Source organism: Protobothrops mucrosquamatus, unplaced genomic scaffold (genome assembly GCF_001527695.2).
Source record: "Protobothrops mucrosquamatus isolate PMUCROS unplaced genomic scaffold, P.Mucros_1.0 scaffold146, whole genome shotgun sequence".
NCBI classification, from domain to species: Eukaryota; Metazoa; Chordata; class Lepidosauria; order Squamata; family Viperidae; genus Protobothrops; species Protobothrops mucrosquamatus.
Window position 1 is genome coordinate 566,076 of NW_015386512.1, and position 21,790 is coordinate 587,865.

Here is a 21,790-nt window from a genome sequence, read left to right on the forward strand (position 1 = left end):
GGAGGATTTTAGGTAGGGATGATTTTAAGAAAATTTTAATTGACACACAGCTTCTAATATTTGGCTTTTAATTTGGTTTTATGGGGTTTTTTTGTTCTTTGATGTATTTTGTTTGTCTGTTTTAATATGCTGTGCACCGCCCTGAGTCCTACGGGAGAAGGGCGGTATATAAATTAAATTATTAAATTAAATTATTAAAATTAAATTAGAGTGGTGCTTAATACACTCCCAGGTTTGCAAAGGTCTTTTGCTTCCATATCACACTCATATTAATCTGATTATCAATTCCAATTCCAAGATGCTCTTCATAAGTACTACTACAAAAGCTAGCTACACCCAATTCTACTCCTGAATATTTTCTTACAGTTTTTTTCCCTCAAAAAAATGTTTCACATTTGTCTTTTAAATTTAATTCTGTTACATTTAAATTCTTAAGAAACAATTCAAAAGATTGTTTTGAATGTAGTTTGTGTCTTCTAGAATCCTGTTCAAGTTTGTTCTACCTGGAAATTTGTTAAGTATTCTCTCCATGTTGTTATCCAGGTAAAATACACCCAAAATTTAAAGGCTTGGGTATTGACATGTGGCAACCACCTCCGCTTTAATAAGAAACATTTTTAAAGGAAATTTTGATTCAAAATTGTCATGCTATCTAGGTTACATTTAACTAGCTTGTTAATTCAGATTCAACAGGGAATTTTGTCAAATGTTTAACTGAAATCAGTGTTATTACATCCACAGCATTCCCACAATTTATTAAGGAAGTTAGCCAATAAAAACAGAGCGATACGTGGCAAATTTGTTCTTGACAATTCTATCACTGATCATATAGTGATATAGATCTATATTCAGTGATTGCATCTAATTTAGCTCTTTCAAACCATTCAATTTTTTAAAATTCCCCCTTGCGACCAAATTACAGTCAGCTAAGGAAATTAGTCTAGTTGGCCACATTACAGAGGGAAGAATGTAAATCACCGATTTGTTACTCATGTTTTAAAATACAGCTGAGCTTCCTTATAGAATTATTTTTTAACCACCAACTTTCTGGTAGAGCCTTTTCATAGAATTTGAAGCTGAGATTTGTTTGTTGATTGCAGAAACTTCTGAATGCTCTTCCACTAAAGAACTGTTCTTTAAAAGTAGCTCACATTTAGAAACTGTGGCATGTAGAAACATCATACAACAGTGGTGGCGAACCTATGGCACGGGTGCCAGAGGCGGCACTCAGAGCCCTCTCTGTGGGCACGCGCGCAGTTGCCCCAGTCCTAGGCCTTCAGCTGGGTTTTATAAAACCTTTTCGCTTTAGGCATCCGCCGCCGTGTGCACAAAAAAAAAAAAAGGTTCAATCAGTCAATTTCAACTTCTCGCAGGAAAAAAAAAGATCTTGCAAAGTTGGAATTGATTGATTGAACTTTTTAGTCCACCCAGTCTGTCGTTACCACTGCAGCCACGCCCATCCAATTGGCCACGCCTACCCAATGGGCCACACCCAACCAATGGGCTACACCCACCCGGCACTCGACGATGCATAAGTGGGTTTTGGGTTGCAGTTTGGACACTCTGTCTCTAAAAGGTTCGCCATCACTGTCATACAAGGTTTAAGGATATATTTTATTTATTGACCTATCAGTCTGGGAAGGACTTCACAGATTTTGGACTGGCTCATTAACAGCCCATCTAACAACCTGAGCTGATTCCTTCTCTTACATCTTGCTGTATGTACAGAGATCTCTAGGAAATAGCACCTGTGCTGATCTTTTCAGGAGGTGCATATTTGGTAACGCTTCTTGTAAAATACTAATTAGAAAAAGAGAGAAAACATTCCTCCATTTTATATGAAGAAGAATAGTAGGAGAGAAAATAATGTTTTCTTCCCCAGTAGTTTGGCTGCTGTAGCCAGAGGAGAAAGAAAAAAAATGATCCATTCTTTCCCTTCCATCCATTTAGAAAAAAAACTGGATAGTTGATTTATTTGTGGATTGGGATCCTGCAGCAAAAAGGTTGGCACAAAAGAAAGAACGTCTCCCCTTATTCACAGGAAAATGGAGAAACAGCAGTATTTTCATTATCTGAATGGTAATGATATTTACTTGTAGCACAAGGAGCACTTGTCTTTGCCCCAGTAGGAGAGGGGCTGGTTGAGGGCTGGTGCCTGCCTGCCTGCTTGCCTGCCTGCCAGTGTACAAACTGCCTCTCCCACTTCTTCCTTCCTGCCCCCTGCCAGTTGTGATGTGGTAGTGAATCAATAAGGCAGTGTTTCTCAACCTTGACAATTTTAAGGCATGTGGACTTCAACTCCCAGAATTCCACAGCCAGCATTGCTGGCTGTGGATTTCTGGGAGTTGAAGTCCACATGCCTTAAAATTGTCAAGGTTGAGGAACACTGCAATAAGGGATGAAGTGCAGCAGACCTATCTTACCACCCAAGAAGGCAATCAGCCCCCTGAAGGCCTGTCAAGCATTTATTCTGCCCCTCAATCTGCTGTCTCCACATAGGAACATGGCTTCTCAGGTTGATCCCAAGGGGAGAGAATCTCACACTATTCCTCAAATTAGGTCTCTCTGTTCCAAAGCCATGATCATTTGGCCAGTTTCTCTGCCGGCTTTCAGGAGATAACATTTCAGGCAGGAACCAAATCCACAGAGCGCAACGGAAAACGTGCACATAAATGTAAAATCAAGTTACCATTACCAATCTTTCACTGTCCAGAACTGAGGACATCCCTGGACGATATTCATAAATGCTTTTAGGTTCGGCCCAGTGCTTCCTCGAGTCTATTTTTTTGTCTGGAGGCTCCCAATCATTCCTTTAAAGAAAAAAGGAAAAGAAAAGAAAAATAAAGCGCAACCGTTCACCTCACAGCAATCAACGTTTTCTTTAGAAGCTGAAAAGAAAGAGAGGAAGCGTCATCCAATTTGTCCGCAGAATGATTTTTTTTCACTAATTCTCCAAACCATAATTCTGTTTCTTACAAATGCCACAAATCAAAGTATTAGCTATGTCTTTAATTTGTAATTTTTTTTCCATTCTCATTTTCATTCTCTGACCAATCCTGCTTCACATACATGCCTTCTGCTGAGGAACATTGTAAGGCTTAGTTAGGTCTATTATTTGTACTATAGGTTTGTTCTTCTTTTTCATTATAAAAAGCAAATAAGTCCCTGCTCAAATAAATGCTCCCTGGAAACACAAACACCACAGACACACACACACCAAAGTAATTGGCAAACTTTGGAACCTCAGTTGAGCCAATTCCTAATTTTTAGCCAAATGACATTTAAGACACCACTTATTTAAAATGGAGCCAAGAAGATTGTTATCCTTCATTGCATAATTGTGCCATAGCAAACAGAGCACAAGATGAACCCAAAATACACTTACTTGGATACAAATTCTATCTAAAATGTATGTGCTTACTATATATTATTTTGTGAATGATATAGGGAAACCTAGTTTTCAATTTAGTTTATTATTTTTCATTTTTTTTAAATTGTGCTCTTATTACTTGATAAGTAACTCAAGGCAGTGAACATACCTAATACTCCTCCCACTTTCCACACAACAGCCCTATGAGGTGGGTTGAGCTGAGAGGGAGTGACTGGCCCAAAGTCACTCAGCCAGCTTTCATGTCCAAAACAGGACTAGAACTCATTAACTCCTAGTTTCTAGGCCAGCACCTTAACTACCACACCAAAGTGGCTTGTTTGTTTGCTGCTAGTAAATCAGGGGTAGGCAACCTTGGCTCTTTTATGACTCGTGGACTTCAACTCCCAGAATTCCTGAGCCAGTATGGCTCAGCTTGGAAACCTCTCCCTTTCCCCTCAGCATGGCTGGCTCAGGAATTCTGGGAGTTGAAGTCCACGAGTCATAAAAGAGCCAAGGTTGCCTATTCCTGTGCTAATTGTATTACCCTGAGCTACTACTTCAACTGTTCTTATCTATGATTACCTCTCAGAGTTCGATTTAAGAGATGAAGAACGAGCGGGCAGCGGCAAAGTGAACGATCTCTTCATTGTCTTGTCTGTGCTGATAGTATCATTCTCACTCTTGGAACGGGGCACTGAAGTTTGTGCTGTTACTGCAAAGGGACAAAGTCAGACATGTTTTGTAGGAGAAGAAAGGAACTAATATTCCAAAATATGTGTCATGGTTCTGACAGATGAAACTCTTCAAAGAACTTCGAGGCATTGTTTACCTTAAAGAATATTTATTCGAGTAGCATAGCATTGGCACGTACATAGGTAAAGCCAAAATCTGAATTCCCCTCCCCTGAGCACATAGTATCAAAGCACAATTCCTTCCTCTAATTAACAATCATAAATCACATTTTCCAATTAGTTTGAAATGCAGGCTTTCCCTCCAGTTCTTCAACCCGCCATTTCTTACCATCTCTTATTTCAAAAAAACCTTGGTTCTCACCCTAGTTACAGTATTGTTATGTCCGACTAAACTCTCATGCACATTCCTCCTCTCCTCCAGTATCATCTAATTCTAACTCTAATTCTAAGAGTAAAACATAAGAAGGAAAATGGTTGCATCTCCATATGTTGTCAAAGCAAGAACATCTGATGTTAGCAGCATTGACAACATGATGGTTTGTTGTATTCTGGGTATATAATGCTTTTTCAACTAGAGTAAGATTTATTCAACACATCATGTAATTTTCTTTTTCATACAACCTTTAGCACTCATATAACTCATTTCTGTGTTCAAATACTTACCTTCTTTGCCAAAGGAGTCCTGTGGAAAATATGAATCAGAATCTTCATCTGGAAATAAAAAACATAATTTGCTATCTGTTTAGATATTCTATTATATATTTATGGCTACGGCTTCCCCTTCTGCCACTCCATGAATCCAAGTGCAAATTCTATTATCATTTCTGGTAGTTTGATTAATAACAAAGACACTGCATTCTTTATGCAAAAGCAGCCATCAGTACATTGCAAGGAATATATGGGTGGGTTATTCATAACTCCAAGAATTAAATACACTCAGTATTCACGTATACTTGAATGCCCACACAGTTTTCATGTCACCCCATTTATTAGGACCTAATAAAACTTTGTCCTAATAAATATACCTTGAAACTCTTTGAATATGTACAGGGAAGGCCAAGAGCTGGGCTTTCTCTCTCCATAAGCAGAGGAGATACATGAAGGCTTCAATGGGGCAACTGCATGAGATCTGGTTTACATGTAACATTAAACCAAGATTATGGATAAACTATGGTGATATGCTTTTTAAATAACAGCAAATCAAACCAGATGTGTTCAGTTATTGCATTAAACTGCAATATAGTATATGAACCAGGCCCCTTTATCAATATTACAATCCAGTTCTACAGTATGTACATGTCCTCAAAATTCAGTCCTAATCCATTTAAAATATATATTGATTTATACACAGGTTCACAGCTGTATTCATTCAAATCATATTCTAAACTATTTTTACAGAAACCCTATACATATCTATCACATCAACTTTCCCAAAATCACAGCATTCTTCCTTAATAATAAAAAGGGTACCTGGAAATACCTTGGAATGGAAAATGCAAGTTACTATTCCAATCCCGACCTTTTTAAACTGAACGCCAAAAATACCATGCTAACTCCATAGGCCTTTGCTTATTCAAATTAATATGTCCCAGTGGTCTCATACTCTGGAATCAGAGCCAAAATTTTCCATTTACTCCCCTCCCACCTTGCAACGATTCACATGCTCCAAACATTTTCATTTCACCAACTAAGCTTCCAGGTCTATGAAGTATCAAAAAAATCCTAAGAAAAGATTCTTCATAATCCCTCAGTGAAACGTGCCAAACTTCTCATAATACAGTGATGGCGAACCTTTTAGAGACCGAGTGCCCAAACTGCAACCCCAAACCCACTTATTTATCGCCGGGTGCTGGATTGGCGTGGCCCACTGGGTGGGCGTGGCTGTGGTGGTCATGGCAGACTGAGTGGGTGTGGCCAAGGTGGGCATGGTCACCTCGATGTTGCTTGTGGGGAGGGATGCCTGTGGGGGCCGGGCAGGATTGGGGGAGATCCAGGGGGTCTCTGGCAGGTGGGGCGGTGGGCAGGAGGCTCGTCCTGCAGGGTGAGGCAAGGCGAGGCAGGGCGGGGGTGCCATTGTTGCAGGGCAAGGTGGGGCAGGGGCCAGGGGCAGCTGCTGCCTGACACCATTGGCCCACACACACAGAGGCCAGCGAGGGCATGGGGGCCAATAGTGTCCATCAGCAGCCACAGCCTGCTGGTCCCTCGACTGGCGCACTCTGGGGCTCTGCAGCCCACCGCCAGCAGTTCAGAGAAGCTGCCTCTGAGCTGGATGGCCAGCCGACAGCTGAGGAGGCAATGCAGTAGGTCGTACCCGGGAAAAGGAGAGCATGCGAGGCCAGGAGGGATGGGACGGGGGGAGGGAAACCGGCCATGCTGGGATGTATCCGGCCACGTGGGACCTCAGCGAGTAAGCGGGCGGTTGATTGAAGAGGGATGGTTGCCATCTCCGGGGCATGGCACGTGTGCCCACAGAGAGGGTTCTGAGTGCCACCTCTGCCACGCGTGCCGTAGGTTCGCCACCACTGTCATAATACAAGGTAATTTAGCAAGGATGGACTACACTTAGCAAAACAACACTGCCTCACATTTGAAAACATATATTTTGCACAGCGGGGCTGATGGAAAATCAGAAAAGAATGAATCTATGGACCTCCAGCCTGCATTTGAGCACTGAACTTTTCAGGCTAAGGAGTAATTTACAAACCACCCAGAGTCGCTTTAGGTGAGATGGACAGCGTAGATATTTGATAAAAATAAATAAAATTTACAAAGATTTGATCAATAAATATTTTTTACAAACATTCCCACAGGACTGGAAGTTAAAGTGCATCCTTTAGTCCAGGGGTCTTCAAACTTGGCCCTTTTATGACTTGTGGACTTCAACTCCCAGAATTCCTCAGCCAGCGTGCCTGGCTGAGGAATTCTGGGAGTTGAAGTCCACGAGTCATAAAAGGGCCAAGTTTGAAGGCCCCTGCGTTAGTCATTTGCTGCTTACAATTGCCTGATGGTCAAAGAACTTGGGACAGTCTCCACACCCCTGATCTGATACATTCATGCCATACAATATTCCTGTCTTAACACAAGGAAAGGAATGTGAGAAGGAGAAGCTTCTTAAAGCAACGATAGCATCAGATTTAGGAATTAAAAACAATTCCACCAGGGATCCTAGCGAGGGACTCAACCAGGCAATTACAGAATGGATGTCACCTGAAATGAAAATACAATGAGGGGCAGACAAGGGTTGCACCTGCTTTCTGAATTCAGTGAAGCAAAGTCTGATCGTCATGGGATTACCCATACAATCACAACTGGTTAGGTAACTAGACAGTGTTTTTATAAGGTGGTACTTTATCTGGGAAGATAATTACACAAATCTGCAATAGAACCACTGGTGCCTAGGTTCTTAGAAAACAATGCAGCATATCTTGTTGTCAGATTAATTTTATTTCTGGATCAGGTAATGTCTTACACACAATGTGGAAATGCTGTAAAACATCTGACAATGTATGCGTGACATTCTGATTAGCAAGTTATTCAAGTTTGGCTGGGTGAAATTTCCATATATTTAATCCATAGCGGGCCTGAAACTCCACCCAGAACGCTCATCAATGGCTCTTCATCAAGTTGGGAGAACTATAATGTAAGGTGCCATATGACTCTTTGGTACAGAAGAAAACTTACCAGAAAACTGGATAGGGCAACTATGAGACTAAGAAGTCAGAAATAAAATTCAGAATGATCTTGATAAATTTTTGTCAGAAGAAGTGGATCGAAATGGCATTGAATATAAATGTAATAGCAACAAATACAAACTTATTCAGAGGCAAAAAAAAAACAACAACACACAGGCATATGAAGGATTTCTGGTTTGGGGTACAGTATGAGTGAAAAGGACATTGGAATTGTAGTTGAACACTTACAAGCTAAATATGATTCAACAGGCTGATATGGCTGCTAAAAAAGACAAATGTGGTTTTAGGCCAGGAGTCTTCAAACTTGGCCTTTTATGACTTGTGGACTTCAACTCCCAGAATTCCTCAGCCAGGCACGCTGGCTAAGGAATTCTGGGAATTGAAGTCCACAGTCATAAAAGGGCAAAGTTTGAAGACCCTGTTTTCGGCAATATCAGTAGAAGATGAGGACATCATATTATTTTTCAAGGATCTGGAGGGATAGATTATGTAGAAGGGGATGGGACAATTTCCAAGACTTATTAGGTCTGTCAATTTTATCTCGTTCCTAATTTATGTGGGGATGCCACTGCTAAGATTCAAAAAGTTGAAGGGGCTGTTCGCCACTGAACCTGTGCTAAAACACCCAAACCCTGAAGAGCCTTTCATGATCCAGGCAGATGCCAGAAACGTGGCTGTGGGAGCTGTCCTCCTTGAGCACAATGGAGAGAGAAACTTACAGCCATGCGCGTACACATTTCGCAAGCTAAATGAGACGGAACGGAGGTGAGCAGTCTGGGAGAAAGAGGCATTTGCGGTGTGGTGGGCATTACTAACTTGGAGGCAGTTCCTGGAGGGAAGTAAAGCCCCCTTTGAAGTGTGGACTGATCATAAAAACTTAGAAGCCCTGAACCTCCCCCCCTAGATGGGTGCAGTATTTCAAAAGGTTTGATTTTGAACTAAAATACTTCCCAGGGGAGAACTTCCTAGCAGATACTCTGTCCCGCATGCCCCAATACAAAAGCACCCAGCAGGAGGTGGTGAGTTTTGTCATTCCCGATAGACAGCAAGTGTCACAAGCGACAACCAGAAGGCAAGAGAAAAGGAGCTCACCCCCCACCGATGCATTTGCACAACAGCTGAAGCAACAGCTGCAAACTGACACATGGTTTGTGGCATGGAAAGGGGGCAAATTGTATGTCCCAGACAGCCTCTGATTGCAAGTCCTGCAACACAGCCATAATGCCAAGCAGGCAGGCCACTTTGGGTTCCTGTAGACACTGCATCTCACTAATCGTCAGTTCTGGTGGCCAAAGATGAAGAAAGACATTGAGAACTATGTGGGGAGCTGTGCTATCTGTGCAGCCAGCAAAAGACTACCCGGGAAGAGTCCGGGACTGTTACAGCAGGTGGCTGACCCAACAAGACCCTGGGAGGAGATAGCCATGGACTTTTAGTGGAGCTATCGGAAAGTGGGGGAAACACCATAATATGGACTGTGATAGACCTATTTTCCAAGCAAGCCCACTTTATTGTGTGTGCTGGACTCCCCTCAGCCCAAATGTAGCGAAGATGTTTTTGCAACACATCTACCGGCTACATGGTGTGCCTAAGTGCATCATTTCAGATTGGAGGGCCCAATTTACTGCTACGTTTTGGAGGGAATTTGTGAAAATGAGTGAGTCTTCCCAGGAGCTCAGTTCTGCTTTTCATCCATGTACGAATGGATCTGCAGAATGAGCTAACGCAACAGCGGAACAGCACCTGCGTTGCTATGTCAACCATCAGCAAACGAACTGGTCAGAACCCTTGCCATTTGCAGAAGTGGTGTATAACAACGCAGTGCACAGCAGTACTGGTTTCACTCCATTTAAGTTACCCACAGGAGTAGAATTTGTGCCCATTCCAGAGTGCCCACTGGAACCCCCATCCTCTACCGCCCTAAGTGACTGGGTGGGTTCCTTTCAGAGGGTTTGGAGTGATGCGAAGAAGGCTTAGAATAAGGCAGCCGAAAGCCAGAAAAGGCAAGCGGATAGAAAGCGAGCTCCGCAGGGGACTTTCCATATAGGGGACAAAGTGTATCTGTCTACTAAATATCTTAAGTTGAAACAAAGTTAGGGAAGAGGTTCATCAGTCCTTTTCCTATTGTAAAAATCATAAATCCAATGACTATAGAATTAAAACTACCGAGGCTGTTAGGTAAAGTTCACCCAATATTCCATTGCAGCTTACTGAAGCCACACAGGGGGTCCACAACAAGGCCAGTAGAGGAAGCAGCCCCAGCCCCAATAGTGGTAGAGGGGGAAACGTATTATGAGGTTAAGCCGATCCTCGATTCTAGAATCCACAAGGAAAAATTAATACTTAATCCAATGGGAGGGTTACCCGATGTCGGAAGCTAGAGGGGTAAAAGCCCCACTTAATCATTAGAGGAAATACCTTTTTCAACTAGCCTAATGATTCATCACAGTGAGAAACAACAATTCTGATATCAAAGCTATTAATATCAAGATAGGTAGGCTTTTGTACAAAAATATCACCTTTGAGCCATTCAATATCAAGTATTCTAACTGCTGGATTGGGAACCTCTTCTTCAACATGGCAAAGAAGTATGTCTGACCCAAACTTTGTTTGGATTAAAAATGTGGTCCAACATGAGTCACTAGACCCATCTTCTCAATCTTGGCAACTTTAAGACACGTGGTCTTCAACTCCAGAATTCCCCATGACTGGCTGGGGAATTGTAGTCTACACATTTTAAAGTTGCACTAGGCCAATAATATTCAAAGTAGCATAAGTCTTCCAGGGATTACCCTCTGGTAGAAGATGCCATAACTTCGCCTGTATCCATAAGAATGCTATGGGTAACAACTTTCCATTTCAAAATTGGATGCAATTCTATGTTATTTCATAGAAAGTAGATCACTTGAAATATGGATACTGTACACAATTTTTAATAGGGAGCACTGTCCTGTAGGTGTGGGTGACACACAAAACATGCTGGATCTTGCAACCATCACTGCTGCACTAGCCTTGCCCTAGGACAGTGATGGTGAACCTTTTAGAGACCAAGTGCCCAAACTGTAACCCAAAACCCACTTATTTATCGCCAGGTGCCAGGTGGGCGTGGCCCACTGGATAGGCGTGGCTGTGGTCATGGCAGACTGGGTGGGTGTGGCCAAGGTGGGCATGGTCACCTCAATGTTGCTCATGGGCAGGGACGCCTGAGGGGGCTGGGCAGGTTTGGGGGAAATCCAGGGAGTCTCTGGCAGGTGGGACGGTGAGCAGGAGGCTCGTCCTGCAGGGTGAGGCAAGGCAAGGCAGGGCAGGGGTGCCATTGTCGCAGGGCAAGGTGAGGCAGGGGCCAAGGCGGCTGCTGCCCGACACCATCGGCCCCCGCACACAGAGGCCAGCAAGCACATGCGGGCCGACAGTGTCTGTCAGCAGCCACAGCCTGCCGGCCCCTCGACCAGTGCTCTCTGGAACTCCGTAGCCCGCTGCCAGCAGTTCAGAAAAGCCACCTCTGAGCTGGATGGATAGCCGACAGCTGAGGAGGTGATGCAGTGGGTCGTGCCCGGGAAAAGGAGAGCATGTGAGGCCAGGAGGGATGGGACGGAGGGGAGGGAAACCAGCCGTGCTGGGATGCAGTCAGCCACGCGGGACCTCGGCAAGTTAGCGGGCGGCTGGTTGAAGAGGGACGGTTGCCATCTCCGGGGCATGGCACGCGTGCCCACAGAGAGGGCTCTGAGTGCCGCCTCTGGCACGCGTGCCATAGGTTCACCCCCACTGCCCTAGGTAAAGGAGGCCTTGACAAATATGCATTCAAGATTTTTCATTCCATTTAGTAAGAACGTGTGTCTTTATGGTCTGGTGTCCATGTGCTATGTGATTTCAGATGCCTGGATAACTATCTTGAACTGACAACACTGGCAACACAAACCAAAGAAAATCCAAGCTCCACAACATTAATTAGGAGACTATTAGAAAACTGAAAAAAGCGAGGCAAAGCTAAGAAAGAGGTTGTATACCATTGAGGATGCAAGAGCAAAAAGCAGTTGGCAACTACAATTAAAAGACAGCAACGGAGACTTGGCAACTACAAAAACTCTGGCTGGAAAATTAAGAAAGCAGAAGCTTGCTCAAAAGCAAAAGTCAATTGATCTTAACAAATTACCTTCAGATCTAGGGCTAGGAGTAGACACAGGAAACTGGTAAGTAGGAGAATAAGGATTTTGTTCTGCAGCAGAGAAAAGCAGTGGGGTTGGAGAGCAGCCATGCTTAAATGGAGGAACTTCACCCCTTCTCAATTTCCTATCCCATTATGTTTTTGCACCCCGCTTTGCTACTAACATTCACTACTCCCAAGAGAGAGCAGAAGGTCTCCGTCGACACAAAACAAGGAGACATTCGGAATAGCGCTCAGTTTTTAATGAGTCATATTGTAGTATGACAGATTAAACTACGGTTAGCCAAACACAAAACAAGATATATTCTTGCTAAACTTGTGGTACCTTTTCTTTGGGGTTGAATAACAGGAAGCTCGGGGAATATGTAGGTAGGGCAATAAGGGTTATCTTCAGGAGTGTCTGTGCAGGAAGAGCACATTTCAGAAAAAAAAAAAAGAACAGAGAGGAAATATATGCTGTAAATGGAGTGGGATATATCAGAGGAAACTCCCAATACACACAACCTGAATAGGGTTGCCATCCCTCAAAAATGCATAATTTAGTCTTAGGCTGCCGCTCCAGTTCAGCCACGGGCAGCGTATCAGCACAGAGTGTTTCCCATGCATTCCAGGATAGTTTGTTTCAAATTAACCCGTCCTTGTTGCTCAATTGGTAGGCACAGAAATCTTGCAGTTTTGCTATCAATTCTGATTCAACTTAAGGAAAGAGGATTTGCTTTAGAAATGCTTCCAAAGGGGAATTCTCTTTGGTAGAGTGTGATAGTTCAGCATACATACATTTAGTTGCAAATTGGCCAAAGGTATGTGTGAATGCACGATATGATGCACTCCTGAGGTCAGGAAATGAGGTTAGGACTATTTAGCTATCTCCTTGCTATAAGTTCTGGGCCTGGGAGATCATTTTCCACTGGCAGCTATGGGAGAATTCTGTCTCAGGACTAGCAGCTGTTTTTTGAGGGAGGTGTGGGGAAGGAGATTTCTTGGGGAGAAAGTTTAAAGCCACATCCTGAATTCATTTTAGCTGCCTTCCTCCCCCCCCACAACTAAACCAGGATATTCCATCCCAAAGGAAACAGGTAAGTAGACAGACAGAACGTTTTAAATTACGGTAGATATACCTTTTGCCAATCTGTGGATTTGTTTGAACATTATCTTGTACCAGTCCTTGGATCGCTCTGAATTCTAATTGAAAAAGAAAGATAACACAGCATTTGAAAAGACTGAAACACCCATTCAACGTATGGTATCTTATACCTATTACCTTATGTTAATAATTTCTGCTCATCATAGACTCCCTGGAAAATCTGGGGATGCAAAAGACCTGTTTTTTTCCAACTGTGGGGTTTTGGACTGTTCGATTAGTTAATCAAGAAATGTATGGGATACAGAAAGTTTTAGGAAGGCAAGTCCGTCCTAAATTTCCAATTTTAACGGTGGTGTTTTGCCAATGTTAATTCTAATACAAGTATGGAATTCTTGCAGTTCTGCACATGTTGCTACAGCACCAACCATCACAGCCAACAGTACCATCAGAGACATCTACAGGTTCCACATCACTGTACTAATTTCATTCAAATCCCTTCATTAAATGCTGTCCATTTCACTTCTTGTTATTTCTCAAGCTGTTTGTTGACTGCTTATAATATTGTTACTTCATTTGATTTGTCTAAATCAGAATCTTTAGTGTTTGTGATCTCTGACACTGATTGCGTTCTTTTTAGCTGGTTTGTCAGTGCATGTTCAATGTCATATCAGTCCACCCAATTAATACTATGATCGTAGAATATCAAATGTAAAAATGGCCAATAAACACATATTACATGGATCTTCACACCAATGCTACAGGCAATCTTGCTATCACACATTTAGGACCAAAAACTAGGCAATATTAAAATAATGTGTATAGTTGTAAGAACTGATTACTTGTACTGGTAGATCTTCAAGTGGTTATCTGTTAATTCACACTTTGGGGTTCTAGATCTGGGCAATAATCTGTGTGGAATCTTTCAGATCCTGGAATCTTCAGAGAATGCAGCTTAGCAAAGCAGGGATTCCCTAATTTTGGATGATCACCAAACATCTGAAAGCAAGGTTGATCATTCCTACAGGCAAGTGTGGAAAACTGGTCACAGATAACCATTGAAAGAGCATCCAAATTCTTTTTGAACAAATTCTATATTGTTGAGCTACATTAAATACTGTTTAGCTCTTGTGACAGCATCAGTTTTAGGCACCAAAATAACAACGATCAATTTCTAGATTGTATTATTGCTTTGGCACTGGCTCTGCCACTTATCTCCATAGCTGGTTGGATGGTTGATGGCCTTGAGAAACGTTGATATCCTGATAAAGGCAACACTATAAATATCATTCTTCTCCTCAAAACAAATTTTCAAATTTAGTCTTTGACCACTAACCTCCATACCCACAACTATCTATGGTAGTTATAGCCTTTGGAACATTTGGAGGCTTATGTTGAAGGATAACTACATTTCATGAGGATTTGTACAATTTAGACCAGTGGTTCCCAACCTTTTCTATACCCTGCCCCCCCCAGAATGCTTCTGATATATTCTCGCACCCCTTACAAAAGTTCAAAATAACAGCAACGAATTATCCATATACACTATAATTTTGAAAACCTAAGTTTTTGCACCCCTTGGAATATCATCTCGCACCCCCAGGGGGTGTCAGCACCCCTGGTTAGGAACCCCTGATTTAGACTAAGTGTACATAAAGTACTAGGGTTGAAGGGTTTTATGTAGTTCACCAGTATGCTGTTTTTCACAATTGGGTGAAAAAATCTGGTTCCCTTTTTCACATTTGTGGAAGATTTTAGAGAGCTAAAATGGGTGCTTATTTCACCTGTTAAAACTCCAGAAACCCACCTTCCAAAATGGGTTTTGGCATAATTCACTCTTGAAGCATGGCCCTCCAAATGTCACATAAAATTTGGTCTAGTCCTCAAGCTGACAAAATACATGCCAGCCAGATAACAGGTTATCCAAATCTTCAGCTTCCTTAAAACCATCCGGATGTGCACCCATTTAAATTAAAGGAAAATAGCACCTTAAGTTTACATTCTTTTTTATTATTATTATTAGAGGAAGGGACTTTTGTTTCTTCGATTCATCCAAGATTACATCAAGAGCTTTTCCCCATAAATGAAATAGATGCCAGGCGCCACATACCAGCTGCCAGCCAGAAACTCTTCCTAAATTCTGACACAATTGCCATGTGTCATCATGCTGGAATACATCTAGAGAAGAATCTGCCACAGTAGCAGCTGCCCAAGGAATGTTCCAGAGCTTGTCCCTTGCTTGTTTAGATTTGCTACGCATTTCAGACCACCTCTAGGTGGCACTAGCAAAGAAAAGTCTACAGGAAATTGATGGATAGATGTCTACATGGCTGCTGAGGCACTGAGCATCTTATGTAGATCCATCTCTGTCTTCCCTTCTCTGTCTGTGGAAGGGCAGGGGAGGATGTGAGAGCAGATATAGACACATCAATCAAAGTAACTTTTAATCATTTCAGGTTTTTGTTGGGAGGAGAAGGCAGCCTCTTTGTTAATCCACATCAGGGGTGTCAAACTGCTGGCCCACGGGCCGGACGCGTCACGTGGAAGCCGCACCCACCCCATTGCCAGCAATGGCAAAACCGGCCCGATACATTGCGCAATGCCACGTGACGTCACAAGTTTGACATGTCTGATCTACATGGTTACAATAGTTTTCATTGGAGTTACCCACTTCTTGCTCCTTATATTTTTTAAGATATTCAGCAGAGTAAAGAAAGGTTTTGCTTCTTCACAGCATGCTGGATTGCTTCCACATGGTTCTCTATCATCTCTGATAGTCTGATTCCCACCCTCCTTGCAGCTCATGAGCCTGACACGGGGCTCCTTCCCACCTTTGCTAAATCTTTTGCACTGAGCACTGGAAACACCAGCAAGCTGGCTCCCATTTGATGCCAATCCATGCAACTGATCCGTAGCTTGGAAGCAAACAACAGGAAGAAGTTAAAAGGAGTTCTAATAGTCTGTGGGTTGTGCTGTTGCTGCCACAGCACAAATTACCTCAGTTTAAAAGGAAATGGCTGTATTTTCTACACATCTTCCCCATACCCTTCACGTCTCTGTCTTATAGGTAAAGAAAAAAAGAAGGGAAGCTGTAAAGAGGAATGGATATATATATATATATATATCAAAGAGTTAAAGAATTAAGTTGGGAGACTAATATGGCCATTTCAAGCTCATTTGCTCTCCTCAGTTAGCCATACCCTTTATGGGATTCGAACGTGGGCAGTTTACATACTAGGCAGTTGTTTAACCACCAAGCCACAGACTCTCCTCCCCTCTTTGTCAGCCGAGTCAAGGGAGTATATACAGAAAGTTTTTTAGACAGACCAGTCTGATTGATTGTACCTTGGCATTTTGATTGCTATACTGCAGTTCTACTTTTTACAATCACTTTTGCCTTGCAGCCCCCAACTAGGGGCATTAAGCAGGCTCAAGTCGCTACTAATAATATTATTTTAAAGCAAACTAAGGCTAAGTCCAGCAACTCTGCGCAGTAATTCAGCTGATTATGTCAGGGAGGATGGATCTCCTCACCTTCCACCCTCAGGATGTCATTCAAACTTAGTCTCTGCCTGGTGGCTACAGAGGGAGAAACTGTCCCAGATGGAGGATGGTCTTCCAGGAAACTCAAGAGAATAACTTCTCTGTGAAAATCTGGCCAGGGCAAAAGGGTTAGTCATCAGGCAATCTTAATGGAGTGGGATCTGGGGAAATAGACTGCAAAGGGCTGTAATTCCCTGTGCTTAGGGTGGTGCTGTTACATCCCAATCCAAAGAGTGCTACCCAATGCACGGAACCTGACAAGAATCTCAAGAGATTTATTGACCAATGGCTGAGGATCTGTGGTTTTTTCTGGCTTAGGAGTTCTGTGTTTCTTGCCATGCAAGCAATCTAAGCACACCCTCACAGGGGGGCAGCCGATTCAATAGCAGCTTGATGGTAGAAATCAATCATGATGAGAACCTTTTGTTAGAGTGATGCTCAGAATTGAGGACCAAGTACATTCCCTCAGCAAAAACCTGACTATTTCATTTATTAGACTTACAGTGTCAAACTGGCTCTCTATTACACACAAAGTTTAGTAAATATTTAACAATGAGATTTTTGCATTGTAATTCTTTTTTTTTAACCTGGAGGTGCTTTTGCACCACTTAATGATATTGCTTAATGCTAGAACTTTCAAGCTATGGGAAAGCCTTCTAGATACACCAAGTAACATAATAATGGGCAAATGTTCTGATTCATAATTTAAAGCAGGGGTCTTCAAACTTGGCCCTTTTATGACTTGTGGACTTCAGCTCCCAGAATTCCTCAGCCAGCATGGCTGGCTGAGGAATTCTGGGAGCTGAAGTCCACAAGTCATAAAAGGGCCAAGTTTGAAGACCTCTGATTTAAAGGCAGGTTGCTATATTTCTGTGACTTCCTTTGGAGGGCAGCATGTTGTCCACAGAGGCCTAATAAGAAAGGGGACAATCTCCAAAAGCAATCAAAGACAGGGGAATTTGCCATCCTTCTGAAGTGTAGTGAGATAATACTATTAGAAAATATATGGATTATTGTTCATAAAAGTATACAAACGCTAAATGGATTTACATCATGACAATATCTAACAAAACAATTTATATGCTGAAATTTGACTGTAACAAAAAAATAGACCAACAGAAATGAATTGATGCAACAGGGAAATATTTCACATTTCCTTACTCTTAGTGGAATGCCTATGGAATCCAAAGAATCATCAGCCATATGCTGAGAATTATTGACAATTCTCTTCTGTTTCTCTACTGCATCTTCTGTGGTTGGATTTAATTTTTGTTGAACAGATATACCATCTACTTTATCAGCGACTGGTGGATCAGGCACTGAATCTGTAAACAAAAGTAGCAGTCACCATTGTTATAAAATATTTAACATCAGAACCTTGGGGAAATACAAATGAAGTATCTTATTGGTTTAAAAGAATGTAATTTTCAAAATGACTGAATAAAGAAGGAATTTTAGAAAAGAAAGTACGTGTTCCATATTTCCTTTAACAGTGCATTCTAACTATTTTGCAGAATATATTATTTTAAACTGTGGGACCTTATTGACTGATTCTCAGATCAAAAAGCACCACATAGGCCTAGCAACAGAATCATAGTTAATTTCTCTAATGTAACTGTTACTACAATGCAGCAGTCTTTAAGCTCCACCTCTGCCAGATTCTCCGGAAAGATTTCTGGGAAGGGAGAAGGATCATAAGCTAACTTATCCAAAATGCATCAAGTTTCAGCAAACTGTGATAATGCAGTGTAGCATGCACTGGAAAAAAAGCAATATGCTCATGCTTAAGAACATGCACGGTGAGCTCAAGAACAGTATTCTAAATGGAAATTAAACTTGTGCAGTCATGTTTCATGCAATATAGTCTGCATTCATCCCAGAGTATCATGAGCAAATCCATCCCAGAGCTAATTATCTGAATGTTTTAACATACTTTTTATGTATTGTTCTGGACTAGTTCCCCTCAATAACAACTAACATTTTAAATCAATAAAGATTGATCCCACCCACTTTTGAATATGATCTTAATATTAAATTCTTGATGATTTGAAAATGTTGGATGCTAATACAGAAAAGTATCAGACTAGTCATTCTGGCAAAACGGGGGCTGGACTATCAGAACTAGGCCGCAAAAATCCATATAATCATTAGGTACAAACTAAGAGGTACATTAGGTACAAATACTTTGCTGATATTTCATGATCTGTGGCTTGGATATATGGGGGATATTTCAAGCTCTTTTTAAACGATGGGCCCAGTGTCTTCTTTTTCCAAGATTGCCTTGTGGAATTCTGGAGAAAAGTAGCGTAAATATGTCACAGTCACCGAACAAAGTACAATTCCTCTACCCCTGAATTGCAGTTTTTTCCTTTACAGATTCACTAATGATACTCTATTAGATAAAAAGCACTTGACTGAATACAACAGCAGAAACATCAATAGCTAGAAATAGCATAACAATATTTGGGGCATCGTACCTGCAAGGCTATTAAGCCTTTTTTGCTGCTCTGCTGTTGGAAAGAGAGGAGGGGAAAAGACAAATAAATTGTTGAAACCATGGTTGCCCTCAACTCTTCATAAGACATTCACAATCTGTTGAACAAAATCTCAAGAGCTTGAATACCCCACCCCCATTGGCATTTCATCAAAACCAACATTTTTAACCCCTTGCCCTTCAAATAAAAGTGCTGAGCAAGAGTTCCATATATAATGCATTCGATTCAAACAAATTGGCATACATACTTTTTTTTCCACAAATTCAGAAGGCTAAAAATCCCTAAGAACTTTCCAAGTGCTTCATAGACATTACCCTTGCTGGAAGCTACAACACTAACTTGCTACCAGCAATATGGGCACCGAAGCTCAAAACATTGGGACAACACAAAACAGTCCACACACACTAATAGGGACTAAGTCTGAGTGAGGATGTCTTGCCTTACAAGGTCCCCATATATGTTTTATTCAAGAAGAATTCTATATGGTGCACATACAGAGCAACATATAGCTCAGTGGTGGCGAACCTATGGCACGCGTGCCAGAGGCGGCACTCAGAGCCCTCTCTGTGGGCACACGCACCATGCCCCAGAGATGGCAACTGTCCCTCTTCAACCAGCCGCCCGCTAACTCGCCGAGGTCCTACGTGGTTGGATGCATCCCAGCATGGCTGCTTTCCCTCCCCCCCCATCCCATCCCTCCTGGCCTCGCATGCTCTCCTTTTCCCGGGCACAACCCACTGCATCGCCTCCTCAGCTGTCGGCTAGCCATCCAGCTCAGAGGCGGCTTCTCTGAAATGCTGGCGGCGGACTGCGGAGCCCCAGAGTGCGCCGCTTGAGGGACCCTCATGCGCTCACTGGCCTCTATGTGCGGGGGGCGATGATGTCACGTGGCAGCCGTCCCGGCCCCTGCCTCGCCTTGCCCTGCGACAATGGCACCCCCACCCTATCTCACCTTGCCTCGCCTCACCCCACAGGACAAGCCTCCTGCCCACCGCCCCACCTGCCAGAGACCCCCTGGATCTCCCCCAACCCTGCCCAGCCCCCACAGGCATCCTCCCCACGAGCAACATTGAGGTGACCACGCCCACCTTGGCCACACCCAANTATATATATATATATATATATATATATATATATATATATATATATATATATATATATATATACACATTCCTCTTTACATACACACACACACACACACACATATATATATACATATATATATATATATCAAAGAGTTAAAGAATTAAGTTGGGAGACTAATATGGCCATTTCGAGCTCATTTGCTCTCCTCAGTTAGCCATACCCTTTATGGGATTCTAACGTGGGCAGTTTACATACTAGGCAGTTGTTTAACTACCAAGCCACAGGCTCTCCTCCCCTCTTTGTCAGCCTAGTCAAGGGAGTATATACAGAAAGTTTTTTAGACAGACCGGTCTGATTGATTGCACCTTGGCATTTTGATTGCTATACTGCAGTTCTACTTTTTACAATCACTTTTGCCTTGCAGCCCCCAACTAGGGGCGTTAAGCAGGCTCAAGTCGCTACTAATAATATTATTTTAAAGCAAACTAAGGCTAAGTCCAGCAACTCTGCGCAGTAATTCAGCTGATTATGTCAGGGAGGATGGATCTCCTCACCTTCCACCCTCAGGATGTCATTCAAACTTAGTCTGCCTGGTGGCTACAGAGGGACATACTGTCCCAGATGGAGGATGGTCTTCCAGGAAACTCAAGAGAATAACTTCCCAGTGAAAGTCTGGGCAGGGCAAAAGGGTTAGTCATCAGGCAATCTTAATGGAGTGGGATCTGGGGAAATAGACTGCAAAGGGCTGTGATTCCTTGGATGGTGCTGTTACATCCATCCAAAGAGTGCTACCCAATGCACAGAACCTGACAAGAATCTCAAGAGATTATTGACTGATGGCTGAGGATCTGTGGTTTTTCTGGCTTAGGAGTTTTGTGTTTCTTGCCATGCAAGCAATCTAAGCACACCCTCACAGGGGGGCAGCCGATTCAACAGCAGCTTGATGGTAGAATCAATCATGCTGAGACCCTTTTGTTAAGAGTGATGCTCAGAATTGAGGACCAAGTACATTCCCTCAGCAAAAACCTGACTATTTCATTTATTAGACTTACAGTGTCAAACTTGCTCTCTATTACACACAAAGTTTAGTAAATATTTAACAATGAGATTTTTGCATTGTAATTCTTTTTTTTTAACCTGGAGGTGCTTTTGCACCACTTAATGATATTGTTTAATGCTAGAACTTTCAAGCTATGGGAAAGCCTTCTAGATACACCAAGTAACATAATAATGGGCAAATGTTCTGATTCATAATTTAAAGCAGGGGTCTTCAAACTTGGCCCTTTTATGACTTGTGGACTTCAGCTCCCAGAATTCCTCAGCCAGCATGGCTGGCTGAGGAATTCTGGGAGCTGAAGTCCACAAGTCATAAAAGGGCCAAGTTTGAAGACCTCTGATTTAAAGGCAGGTTGCTATATTTCTGTGACTTCCTTTGGAGGGCAGCATGTTGTCCACAGAGGCCTAATAAGAAAGGGGACAATTTCCAAAAGCAATCAAAGACAGGGGAATTTGCCATCCTTCTGAAGTGTAGTGAAATAATACTATTAGAAAATATATGGATTATTGTTCATAAAAGTATACAAACGCTAAATGGATTTACATCATGACAATATCTAACAAAATAATTTATATGCTGAAATTTGACTGTAACAAAAAATAGACCAAC

General features: G+C 42.3%; 1 protein-coding gene across 1 annotated transcript in view; it reads right to left on the bottom strand.

Moving 5' to 3' along the window:
* Nucleotides 1-21,790, bottom strand: part of LOC107285095 (sorbin and SH3 domain-containing protein 1) — a 76,316-nt gene that overhangs the window by 44,189 nt on the left and 10,337 nt on the right. Inside the window, exons 4-8 of the mRNA XM_029283595.1 lie at nt 17,705-17,868; nt 13,038-13,101; nt 4,726-4,773; nt 3,953-4,082; nt 2,690-2,810 (exon numbers count right to left, since the gene is read on the bottom strand). Of these exons, the coding sequence (XP_029139428.1) occupies nt 2,690-2,810; nt 3,953-4,082; nt 4,726-4,773; nt 13,038-13,101; nt 17,705-17,868 (527 nt within the window). The remainder of the gene's footprint in view (nt 1-2,689; nt 2,811-3,952; nt 4,083-4,725; nt 4,774-13,037; nt 13,102-17,704; nt 17,869-21,790) is intronic.